The following is an 11,760-nucleotide window of genomic DNA, read 5'->3' on the forward strand; positions in this document are numbered from 1 at the left end:
AACATAATTTTACACGATGTCATGAATTAATACGATAGAAAATGGAAACATTGCCCTCTGAGTCAGACCTTTTAATCTTCAAGTGCCGTTCCCTGCATAAGAAAACCACCGCTTGACGTCTACAGCAGTAAACTTCGCTGTATTACATGAGTCATCACGTACAATTGCCAGGAAGGAGCTGTTCGCCCAAACACATTGTTTTGTTCGTAATATTCTTCTATTGGGCAAGGGAAATAAACAAGCCAAAAAAAACGCCAGTGACCGCTGATTGTCCCTTCCGGCACAGAGCCGGAGATTCCCATCGTGCAGGCATCAGAAAGATGTATGTATCCGAAGATGGGGACTTATTTTTATGGTATCATAAGACGAAACCTCCCTTTGTTATAATCACACAAGCCGACACGCGTCTGTGTGGGCGAACCACAGGACGGAATGATGGTGACTGCCGCTGTCTACTAGGACAGGATTCCTGGAGAATTATCGCAGCATGGTAGCCCAACTCATGAAGTCTCTGCAACTCCTTCCTTGGTATCAACCTTCTTCGCTGGGCGATCCGTCTCCGCGCCGTCGTCTCTAGCGCGCTTGCCGTTGGCATCGGCGCTGATGTTGATCTTGGGTGCGGGAAGCTCGCCATTCTCGTTGGTGGCCTTGACAGGCTCCTTCTTCTCCTGTGGTTGTTCGGCCTGGTCCCGACCGCGATCACCTCGGTGATCACCCCGGCCACGGCCACCACGGCCGCGCCCACGACCGCGCCCGCGCTGGTCGCGACTATCACGGCGATCACCACCAAAGCCGCGCTTCTGATCCTCGTCCCGACGCTTCTTCCAATCATTGGCATCGGCGCCGTCTCGCTGGGTGCCGCGGAAGCCTCCTCGGCCCCGGCCGCGGTGGAAAGGCTTGCCATGGTTGTTCTTCGGCTGGATCTTACCCTCCCGGATGGCCTCGTTCTTCTGCCTAGTATACTCTGCCTTCCACATGATCAACAGATCGTGCTCCTTCCAGGTAGGCTTGGGGTCGAGGGCCATGAACTTCTCGGCCGTCTCCTGGTCGGCCCATTCGACGAAGACGGAGCCCTTGAAACCACCATCGTCACCACGTCGGAGACGAACCGAATGGATCTCGCCGTACTGGGTGAAGAATGCCTCGATATCAAATTGGGTCGAGGGGATCTCGTTGCCGAAGCCCTTCACATAAATGCTTCGCTCCTCGAGCTTTGTGGTCTTGGTGGGGTCCCATGCCTTCTGTCGGCGGATGGTCTCCTTGCCCTCCTCTCCTTCAATAACAATGAAGTTGCTCTCCTTCAGTGCAGTAATGACAGCCGAAGGGGGTTGGAAACGGCGCATACGCTTGAAGGAAGTGATGGTGGCCAATGGGATAGCCTTGTTCTCGGTACCTCCGGTCTGCTCGCGCATAAACTTATCTGACGACAGGTTGCTATCGCTGAAGTAGAAGTGAACCTAGATGCGGCAGTGTCAGTTTTTGATCCGAAAATCATTAAAGGAGTCATGAGGTATGTACCTGAGATCGGATCTGAACTGGGTCGGAAGTTTCCTTCAGCACAGTGGGGTCGAACTTGTTCGCCTTGGTGTTGCTGTCCTGCGCACCCTGGTCACGCTTGACCCTCAGCATGTTCTTGGGAGGGTTGAGAACCGAAACCTCGGTCGTTTTGCTCTCATTTGTGTCTGTAGCAGTTTTTCCTTCCTCGGTCTTGGTGCTCGCATCTTCAGTGGTAGCAGCAGGCTCCGCGGCAGGGGCAGGAGCAGCCTCGGTGGACTCGACGGGGGCAGCAACAGTGCTGGCCTCGAGAGGCTTGGTGTCTTGGTCAGACATGGTGTCGACCTTGATGTTTCAGAGACTATCAATCACGATTTCTTAGTTACGGTTGTTTGAGTGGGCGACAGAGACTCGAGTGCAGTCGAAACAATCGAGGTAAGACAAGACGATGGTGGGGTGTGGAATCGAGTTGCGACGAGATGTTGGTCTTTCCACCAAAACGGGAGAGGAACGACAGGAAGGTGACTGTTGCAGGTGTAGTAACCGAGATTTCGGTAGGAATCAGGCTCGAGCAAGTCTTTTTGAGGCTCAATTCGATCGACAAGGTTGAAAAGAACGAGAATGATTGGATGCGCGGGGCATTCGACTCATACGCGGTGTGACTCGTCCGGGGGGCTGAAAGAAGCAAGCAAGCAAGGGATTGTTTATCGTGACTTACCGGTATCTGGCTTTTGCAGTTCCGAGATGTGTTGGCCAAGGACAGTCAGTCTCTGTGGGTTTGGGTCTCTGATCGTTTAATAGGAGTGTCTGTTGTCGTTTCTCCGTTCAGTAAAGTAGTAGAGTGCAAAGAAAGTTGCCCGTCGGTCGCGAACAAAATATTCTTTTGGATAATGAGTGGGGAGCTTGTCGAGCTAAAAAGCCGTAAATTCTCAAAAAGTTTCTGTCGGCCTTGCAAGACCCACGCTTGGCGCTTGGCGGGGCCCACGATGGCATTGAATGCAGGTGCGCACCAATTAGGGGTCGTTGGCGGTAGGGAAGTAGCTGCTAACTCCCCCGCAATGTTGCCAGAGAGGCTGGGAGTTTTGATTGGTGTCTCTGGATCTAATGCCGATTCCTATTCACCACTTATATGATTGAAGGTGATTGAATGCTTACCTTGGACAGTAGTATACTTAGTACTAGCCGCCTTCAATAATGAATTACGGATATTAGCTTGAGATATCTGCAGGCTGGACCTATTACCCTTTTTGGCTGGCTGGCTGATATAGGTAACCCTGGATCCAAGTTGTCTCGGCCCATGACATTCTTCAGACTGCAGCAGTTTTTTTCTTCTTCGTCTCCGTGCAGATAACTAGGTATTCAACCATGTGTACATTTCATTCATGTTCGTATGCTTTGCCAAGAACGGCTCTCTAAGTGATATCGTTGGGATTCTCAAAAACATGGCCATGATGCGTGTGCGCGCTTATATCTAGAAAAGGAAGAAAAACTCCCGCTGCTTCAACCAGCACTTCCGTCCACTGGCCAAAACGCCAGCTCACAACAAGCCCCGAGCCGTGAGAATCTCGCTAATCTCTTTCAGCTGGACCGGCTTGGTCAGGAATAATTCGATGCCGCTCTGAAAGGCTTCCTGCTGCACGCTGGCGGATGCAAGCCCGGATAGCGCAATAATGGTCGACGGTGCGTGTCCATGGGTTTTCTCGAAGTTTCGAATTTGGCGTGTCGCTTGTAGTCCGTCTAGGCGAGGCATGTTGATGTCCATGAATATACATGCGTACTGCCCAGGTAGTTGGCAAACTTTGTCCACGGCTTCCTGCCCATCCTTTGCTGTTGCAAATGACAAACTCAGTTTCTTCATGTAGGCGGAGAGAATCTTCAGGTTTATGGGGTTGTCGTCCACGAGCAGGAATTTCGGTAGTGGCTCACCCTTCTCCGAGCCTGGAGAATTGCTGGGCTGCGCATCCTGGGGTTGTACCTGGGATTGTTCCTGGGATTGTTCCTCGGGCCGAGGAGATTCGGGGCGAGATCTGTCGCCACGCGCAGAAGGCTGGCCATCCTCAGATATCCCCTGGGATTTTCGAGTGCCTCTGGAACTAGCACCGCTTTTATTGGAAGTCCAAGAAGCCGCGCGCCTGGGGCCAAGGTTGTGACGCGATGGAGGTACATCCAAGGTAAGCGACGACAGCGGCCGGGGTGGTGGCGGTACGGTATCTTGATGCTCAACCCAACGCTTCACCGCAGCCAGCAAAACTTTGGCAAGCTTGCGGGGCCCAAGCCTATAGTCATCGGAATCAGTTTCAGTATCTCAAATGAAAACAAGTGCGAGGTTCCTGGGTCTCGAGAAGAGAAAACATACGGCTGGGAGACAAAGTCCATGACACGAGAGCTAGATTTCGCGTCTACTGCGGTAGACCGTTGGAACGCCGTCGGCACATCAGCGCACATTACCACAATGGGTGCCTTTAGGGATTCCGGACTTGACATGTAAGCACAGGATGTTGCCGAATCCTCGCAGAGGATCAAGTCGGGGGCAAATTCGGTTGCTTCAGTCGTCGATACCACCTCCATTAGCAGCCAGTTCTGACATATCTTAAAGACAGACTGGGGCGAGGTTTTCGCCTCCGCCGAGCCCTTGTGGCGAAGAGGAAGGCGTATCGGCGTATCAAAACCGACCAGGCATATGCGCAGCCCCTTCAGCTCCTGCCGTTGGTTTCCGAAAAAGGCCAGTTCAGCCTCTTCCTCCTTCGTTACGCTGGTAGTGTCGGCAGGGGTGACTGGCTGTAGGGGCATACGCACTGTGACCGTCGTGCCCAGTCCTACCTCGCTTTCCACCGTGACTCTGCCACCAAGCGAGTTGGCAACCTTCTTGACCACATTCAGACCAAGCCCGAGGCCGGGAGCCAGCCGGTCTTCCTGTGCAAAGGGTTGATACAGATTTTCACGAAGGAATTCCGGTGATATACCTCTTCCCGTGTCCGCCACGGCCAATCTGACAAGTTGGCCGCTGGTTCGCATTCGCTTGGTACGCCCCCACTCCTGTGAGAGCGTAATCCTTATAGATCCCGAACTGGTGTACTTGAGCGAGTTCCCAAGTAGGTTCATAATGATTCTTCGGACGCCACCGGGGATCGTTCGGAAGTAATGCGAAACTGCCGGATCGATGTCCAGATCGATGAGAAGTGGCACGGCGTAACCCCCGGGCAGACTATCTGGGAATCCTTCAGTACCCCTTTTAGCGTGCTCGATTTCTTCAATTGCCTGTCTCCGGTCGTGGCGGCGTACCGCCGCCACATCCTGCCCTGTGGGGCGACTATCATGTTGAATCTGTCCGGCAGATATCATGAAGAAATTGAAACCAGCAAACACGCTCTCGACCACTTCTTCCACCAGGGAGTCGAGTTGCACATTCATATAGATACTTTTCATTCCAGCCTCCAGGTTAGGCCAAGTCCCTAAACGTAGACCTCGCGCTCCTTGATCCGGGCGTTTGTCGGGGCCGACATAGTTATTAATCTTGGAGAAATAAAGTAGGTGGTCAATAGTGTCTGCGAGTGTTCGCCCGCATGTCTCCATCGTGTGTAAGACGTTTCCCTGAAAAGAGTCCAACGATGTGTCCGCCAAGAGCTCAACGCCAAGAACCATTCCGTGGAGCGGTGACCGCAGTTCATGTGAGAGTGAGCTTAGAACATCCGACTGGGATTTGTTAGACAGCGTCGTCTCCAGTCGGTGAATTTCGGCCATGATGACCATGGCGAACGCTCGGAAGTAACTGAGCTCCCCGGTACGTGTGAGGACTCTCGCAGGCGTACATGTATAAGCGAACCCGCCCGCAATACATCTCTCCTTTTTCTGGTCCCATACGGGCACAAACGCCACGCTGCGAGCTCCCATGAAGACCTTGGGTAGCCCTTCCTCCGGCGTTTCCTTCCATTGTGACCCCTTGCGAGCGCGCGACTGACCTCGCGACCGCCTTGGAGTAGTAGCAGGTTCTTGATCCTGCTGCTGCTCTGTTGATGTGCTGTTTTGGTCATCGGTTGAGGGGTCTGCTGTTTGAATAGCCCCGTCCTCGTCAAAGTTCAAGATCGCCCCTGTAGGATACTTTTGTACAATCGCCCTCAGGAGCTTGGCCGACATGAAATGTCTGGGTGGCGAAGGCTTATCCCGGTTGATGCTAGAGAAATCAGACGTAGAAAATGACAAGATGTCTGCGTAAGAACTGGTGTCGCCACTTGCTGCGTTGTCGGACCTCGGCTCATCGCTGCTGGATGTCTCCAAAGGAGCAGTAGATGGAGGCGACATCTTTTCTTGAGATTCGGGCTCCTTCGTCAGACTACCAAATGCCTTTGGCACGGCATCTAAAAATACCACACCCTCGGTTTCTATAGCCTCGCGCATGATGTTCGCAGCTCGGGAGAATATTCCACCAACCGTGTTCAGTTCCTCGGGAGAAGCTGATGTGTCTGACTTAGGAGTTTGCGTACCACTCGCTTGCACCGATCCGGCCGAATTCAGCGAGTCGTCCCATCTGGATCTCGTGTCATCCAAGCTCGAAGCTGGGTTGTTTGTGAGCTGACTTGGCTCATGACTGAATTTTCCCGAGAACATTCCATCATGAAACAGTTGGTCGTCATCGAGGGGGGTTGCCACGTCGCGCTCTTTGGCTTGCTGTTTGGCATTTAGGGCGCCTTCTCCAACAGGCTGTTCTTCTGGATACTCAGCAGTCCCCCCAAACTCCCAATACGGCAGGGTCGATCTGTTCTCCACGAACGACCCTATTGCGCGTGCCATTCTCTGCGCGCGCTGGCTCGCTAGGCGAGCCCGTTTAGAGCGCAGGTGTTCCACGATACAACGTGACATGTCGCGTAGAATTTGAGAATGAACGACATCCCAGCCATCCTCGAAGACAGCGGATTCTTTGAAAAGACTCAAAACCCCAATGTTGATACCATTTTGGGTCCGGATGGGAACCCCCGCATAAGCGCGGCCGAGCTTGCCAGAGACACAGTACGGCTTGGAAGCGAGTCCAGAGTCTGATTGGATATCAGGGATTACTATGACTGGCAGAGCAATATTTCCGTGTGCATTCTCTGTGTCCTCAGCATCGAGGACGCGGCAACAGATGCCTTCAGTTTTGGGAATAGAGGTCCCGCAAAGAAGAAGCTCATCTTCGCCTCGTTGGTCGTGACCGAGACCAGGCGATAATGGCAATGTTGCCGTGGCTTCTGCAATGATATACTGACGGTGCTGGTCGAAGAGCGATATAAAGACTCGCGTTGCGTTGACACGGCATGCCACAAGCTGGGCAAAAGTGGTCAGGATAGCATCCTTACAAGTCCGGAGCTCCGAGTTGGGGAGATGGTTGCCCGTGTCATTCGGGGTACTATTCTGCCGGAGAGTTGGCTCATATCTGTCAAGACGTATCAGCTTTCATGTCATGCTGGAGGCAGCATGTGGGAGATGGGTCAGCAAAGACCGGGGCTCGTATCTGACCTGAAAGTCTCCCGCTCCCGGGCGGCTTCAGTCACTGCTGCCCTAGCTACCGTCATAGCTACAGTGACGGACGACGAACGGGTGGTCGTGAGGTGCCGATCATACAATTGGCTTTCTCTAGAATCCAGCAGGAACCCACAATTATTGCGGCAGAGCACGGCAGAGAACGGCAGGAACAGCAGAGCATGTATTCAACTGGAAACCGCGTGGCGCGCCTGGGTAAGAGTGTTGGCAAGTTGGAAATGTTCAACCACCAACGCCTCGGCGAAAGCAACCGAGATAAAAGACTAGAGTATGGGGTACGGGATGCACAGTAATCATCCCACTCTGTTGGTAGTGTAGTATGGTAGGCAGTAACCTTGGAGCAACTCGAGAAATACCACCAAAGCAGGCGGCGGCAGGCAGTGGCAAAGGGCGCAGGGCGGTTTCATGGGCTGCATACATCCAGCCCGTCTGCAGGAAAGGAAAGCTACTGGCTACATACCCGCAGCGTGAGAGGCAAAGTGGGTCATTTCCGGTCGCGAACCTGCTCGAATCATGATTGAACCGGACAAAAAGACAGAGGGGTGCAGATTGCGGCATGTTCTGGTGCGCAGCAGTGCGGGCTGGCGCGCGCTGAGTGCCCTGGAACAGGTGCAAAAACCCATGCTAAGCTGTGGCTTCCTGCCATGGCTTTCTCTAGTGCACACCAGATGGACATCGCCTAGGATCTCGATAGTCATGCTAAAGTGCTGCTGCTAGATGGGGTTAAGTAGCATTGGGCATGATCGGGGTTTCTATGACCAGCCCACAGAGGGCACCTGTAGGCCAGTACTGGCCAGTCTAGGAGTCTAGGGGGGTAAAAAAGGCCTTGTGTGGCTCGGGGCTCGGCACCCAAAATCCCATGTAAGAATTCCCGGTGTTGATTGGCTGCTGCATGGCTTTTCCATATTTTCACTATGTTGGCTGTGATCTTCAAACTAGTTGACATCCTGGAGCAAGCAAAGCAGATAGGGTTCTGAAAGCAGAGGCGGTAGTAAGAGCTCTGTGAAGGGAAAGGACGATGTCGTCTCAAGCTCAGGCGCCGGCCAGCCATTCTCGTCTGGTAAGGTTGATTCGAGACGATCTGTTTTTGTCCATCCAAACACACCGGATGCCCCAGCCCTGCAACATGCTGAAATCAATTTCCCATAAGCAAGTGCTATGATGTCATATACCTGTCAAGTTCAAACTTTCCATCGCTTTCCGGGATGCACCACCACTTTATCATCAATGTAATGCTACTTCAAACACATATCGTATCTGACATATCATTCAAAGACAATGGGAGTATAGTGATTGGTTCAGGGCCCAGAGCGTCAATACTTGTAGCGGTCGCTCAATAGACGGGTCTCGACCACGTGGGGTTCTGGCCAAGCCGGAAGCTCGCGTGAAGATCCAGCTATCACCGGATTGCTGCCGTGGTCTCTAGGTGAACTTACTTGGCCCATCACAGAACTCTATTACATAGTGATAGCGATAATACCCGAACCTTGGCCATCTGTCGAACGTCGTGGCATAAGTACATATGCAAGGCTCGGGGAAGTGGTCTGGAACTGGGCTTACTTCCGAGCTGCAGTATTGCTTCTGCTGGTTTCCAGACGAACAAAGAGGGGTGGTAGAAGAAGAGCAGCCGTAATTGCCAACTCCTATCCCGTCCAACTATATAAAAAAGTCGCAAATCTCGTAGCAACACAACCACCATGGCCGCAACCCCCTCCCCCTCCCCATCCTCATCCCCCGTCATCGTCCTCGTCCACGGCGCCTTCCACCCGCCCGTCTTCTACCAGCCCCTCGTCGCCGCGCTCCAGGCCGCGCCCCACAGCTACACGGTGCTGGCGCCGGCGCTGCCCTCGACGGGGTCCGACGACAGCGTCGCGGGCAAGACCTACGTCGACGACGTGCAACGGATCCACGCCGACCTGCTGCCGCTGCTGGACGCGGGCCGCCAGGCCGTGTTGGTGTGCCACTCCCACGGCGGCGTCGCCGGCAGCGCCGCCGCCGAGAACCAGACGGTGGTGGACCGCAACACGCGCGGCCTCCCGGGGGGCGTCAAGGCCGTCGTCTACATCTCGGCCTTCGCGTTGGCCGAGCAGGGCATGAGCGTCATCAAGTTCATCGGCGGGGAAGAGGCCGCAAAGGATCTCTACTATCCGGAGGTGAGTGTGTGATCGCTTCTTCGCCTGCTCTTTCTGTGAAGTAGCGTGTTGGGAATACTAATATACTGATCCGCTCGCGATTGTATTCGAATGGCAGGGGCCACACTACAAACTTGCGGAGGGCGCGGGAGATAAGTTCTACAACTTTCTACCCAAGGTCAAGCGAGACGAGATGGGACGCTGGCTGGTGCACCAGAGTAAGGCCAGCAAGAACGTGCCCGCGCATTTCGTAGCAGCCGACGTCACGGTCCCCAAAACCTATGTCGTTTGTACCAAGGACAATGTCTTCCCAGTCCCAGCGCAGAAAGCGTTGGCACAGGCGTCGGACTGCAAGATTGTCGAGATCGAAAGTGATCATAGCCCCTTTTGGAGCGATGGCCCGAGGAGACAGCTACTTCAGGTGATTTCAAGCGTTGTCCAGGCATAGAAGACGTTGTAAGATTACATTGTCGAGCTTGTTCGCGGTGGTTAAGCTCCCATAGACAAGATATGGGTTATGTAAAGTGATACTGGTGTCTCCTCGATGAGCGCGGCTCTCTGACACAGACGACCGTCCTAGCAATAATGAGATGAAATGGCACTCCTTCAATCCTTACGAACCGAAGACCAGGAAAGCGTCCATACCAGCAACCGTGGCCCGAACCCCCAGTCCAGCAATTCCTTCTCCTCCATACAGTCGGCACAGTTAGGATTGATCTGTCCCCAACGAATCTTGCGGCACCCAACACAAAGATCACTCCAATGGTATGGAAGTCCTTGCCAGCTCATTTTCTCGACTGGGTTGCCCTCGGCACTGAAATGCCTGGCAAGCTCTCCAGGGGCGGCAGCGGCGGGAAACTTCCATTTCTGCGCCCACTTCACTATCTCCTCCATCTCCTGCTTCTTGTCCTTGCTCGTCTCGAAATCGATGATGACCGATTTAAGCTTGGGCATCCTCTCAAATGCGAGACCCCACGTATTTTCCACGAACGGCACCTGGCCACCCTGCTTCGTCGTGAGCATATCTTGCTGCATTTCATTATGCGTGCCCCCGTTGCGGAACGGATTGATCGTAAGGGCCTGGTTGCGCTCCCAATACCACCAGTCACCCCGTCGGAAAGTCAACCGGATAGTCTCCACATTGGAAAACCAGTCAGTGTTTGAGACAACCCATATCAAGTTCTTGTGACGGGAGTCTTCCAGCCAGTACATCTGGGGGAATATTCTGATAGCTCGGATCTACAAGAGGACCATCAGTATGCTTCAAAATAGCTCCCATGGAGTTCTCTTAGCTCACAAGATCCCAGTGTCTTCGATTTGGCACGGGTGACCATTGAAGCGATGTCTCTGAGAAGAACTGCTCAAAACGGGCCTGGGCTACGCTTTCGGGCCGTCTGGGTAGACCGCGATAAAAGTAGAGCTTGTGTTCCTTCTGCGTCCATGGTATACTGGCTGATTCTAGACACACCAGTTTGCAGGTCTGTAGCAAAGCCACCGAGATCACCATTCGCGAAGGGTTCTCAGGTCGAACCCAGTCAAAGCCCGCTATGTTCCGGGTTACAGAAGGGGTCCCAAACGAAGGCCGCGGCGTTAGCTGCTCGTCGTTGTGGTCATAGCGGACGGCAAATTGGTGATGCTGAACACTATCCGCCGGTTCTTCCGTAAGTGCGTACTCGTAGATCTGGGTCCTCACCTCCGGTGGTAACTTTTCGAATAATGGCGATGCGTCTTGCTGGTTGACAACTTGGGCCTGGAATCGTTCTACCAGTGTTGTCGGTTGCTGTTGTTGATGCCCCGACGGGTTCGCCATCTTTGTGTCGTGGATGATTTCCTATATTGGAAACAATCCCAATAGATCTTCGCAACCCAGGGTAGAACCAAGACAGCTTAGCACATGAAAGGCGATGCTCTCAATTCTCTACTCGGAAGGGAATGCAGCTTGGGAAGAAGCCTTGAGTTGTACTTCAGTTGGGGAGTTCTGATTGGGATCAAGCAAGGGCTTAAAAGATGATATATTTGATACTCAGTAGTCTTCTCACTGGGATTGCTAGTGTTGAAGCAAGTTCTGAAAGCGCGTTTTGCCCATGAGCTGAAGGAGCTTTAAATATAGAACCCACCCATAGCGTAGCAGGCAGGCGCAGGCAACATCCATTTTACTTTAGGGAGGGGTTATCATTCGTTGTCAGCTGCCCATGATGTTATGTTTGCTCTTTCTGGCTTGCTCCTCGAAATGAAACGCACAGATTTGAGTATACATAGACTCATTCATCCTACCTAGTACGAATGCGTTTGCAGCATTCATAGCATATATACCTATTTGTTTATCAATTTGATGGATGAACTCTGGTGTGGTTGATCCTACGAAGTCTGAGATATCCCACGTTTTAGAGTGAGGACGGCGATCTAATATTCTCAACTGATTTGCTGAAGTACTTCTCAAGGAGCTCAAGATAGAAATCTCAACCTTGTTATCCAAGAGCACAAACTTGGCGGCTCTTATTATAAAATTTCAGCACTGAGGTTATTGTTTCACCATTGCTGTCGAATGGTTACCTCCCTCCATACATGCGGCAGGCGTGTGCTAGATGAGGTGTCCTACATGATAGTAGGTAGCCCCCCA

General features: G+C 52.9%; 4 protein-coding genes across 4 annotated transcripts; 1 reads left to right on the forward strand and 3 right to left on the reverse strand.

Annotated features, from left to right (window-relative positions):
* Positions 1-500: 500 nt before the first annotated feature.
* On the reverse strand, positions 501-1,830 carry PG985_004100 (uncharacterized protein; the record flags this gene model as incomplete). Its single annotated transcript, XM_066823869.1, has 2 exons — positions 501-1,457; positions 1,519-1,830. The coding sequence occupies 2 exons, from the start codon at positions 1,828-1,830 to the stop codon at positions 501-503; spliced, it is 1,269 nt and encodes a 422-aa protein (XP_066687029.1).
* Positions 1,831-3,031: 1,201 nt separating this feature from the next.
* PG985_004101 (uncharacterized protein) lies at positions 3,032-7,523 on the reverse strand (the record flags this gene model as incomplete). The annotated part of the gene is made up of 4 exons (XM_066823870.1): positions 3,032-3,770; positions 3,851-6,901; positions 7,343-7,418; positions 7,469-7,523. 4 exons carry the CDS (start codon positions 7,521-7,523, stop codon positions 3,032-3,034), a joined length of 3,921 nt encoding a protein of 1,306 aa, XP_066687030.1.
* A 1,182-nt stretch (positions 7,524-8,705) lies between these two features.
* PG985_004102 (Alpha/beta hydrolase fold-1) lies at positions 8,706-9,588 on the forward strand (the record flags this gene model as incomplete). The annotated part of the gene is made up of 2 exons (XM_066823871.1): positions 8,706-9,161; positions 9,259-9,588. The coding sequence occupies 2 exons, from the start codon at positions 8,706-8,708 to the stop codon at positions 9,586-9,588; spliced, it is 786 nt and encodes a 261-aa protein (XP_066687031.1).
* A 173-nt stretch (positions 9,589-9,761) lies between these two features.
* Positions 9,762-10,950, reverse strand: PG985_004103 (uncharacterized protein; the record flags this gene model as incomplete). Its single annotated transcript, XM_066823872.1, has 2 exons — positions 9,762-10,379; positions 10,438-10,950. Coding segments are annotated over 2 exons (1,131 nt in total), but the record flags the coding sequence as incomplete, so codon positions are not given.
* Between the last annotated feature and the right edge of the window lie 810 nt (positions 10,951-11,760).

The sequence above is a fragment of the Apiospora marii genome, assembly GCF_038362585.1.
Source record: "Apiospora marii strain CBS 49790 chromosome Unknown utg000003l_segment0_segment0, whole genome shotgun sequence".
NCBI classification, from domain to species: domain Eukaryota; kingdom Fungi; phylum Ascomycota; class Sordariomycetes; order Amphisphaeriales; family Apiosporaceae; genus Apiospora; species Apiospora marii.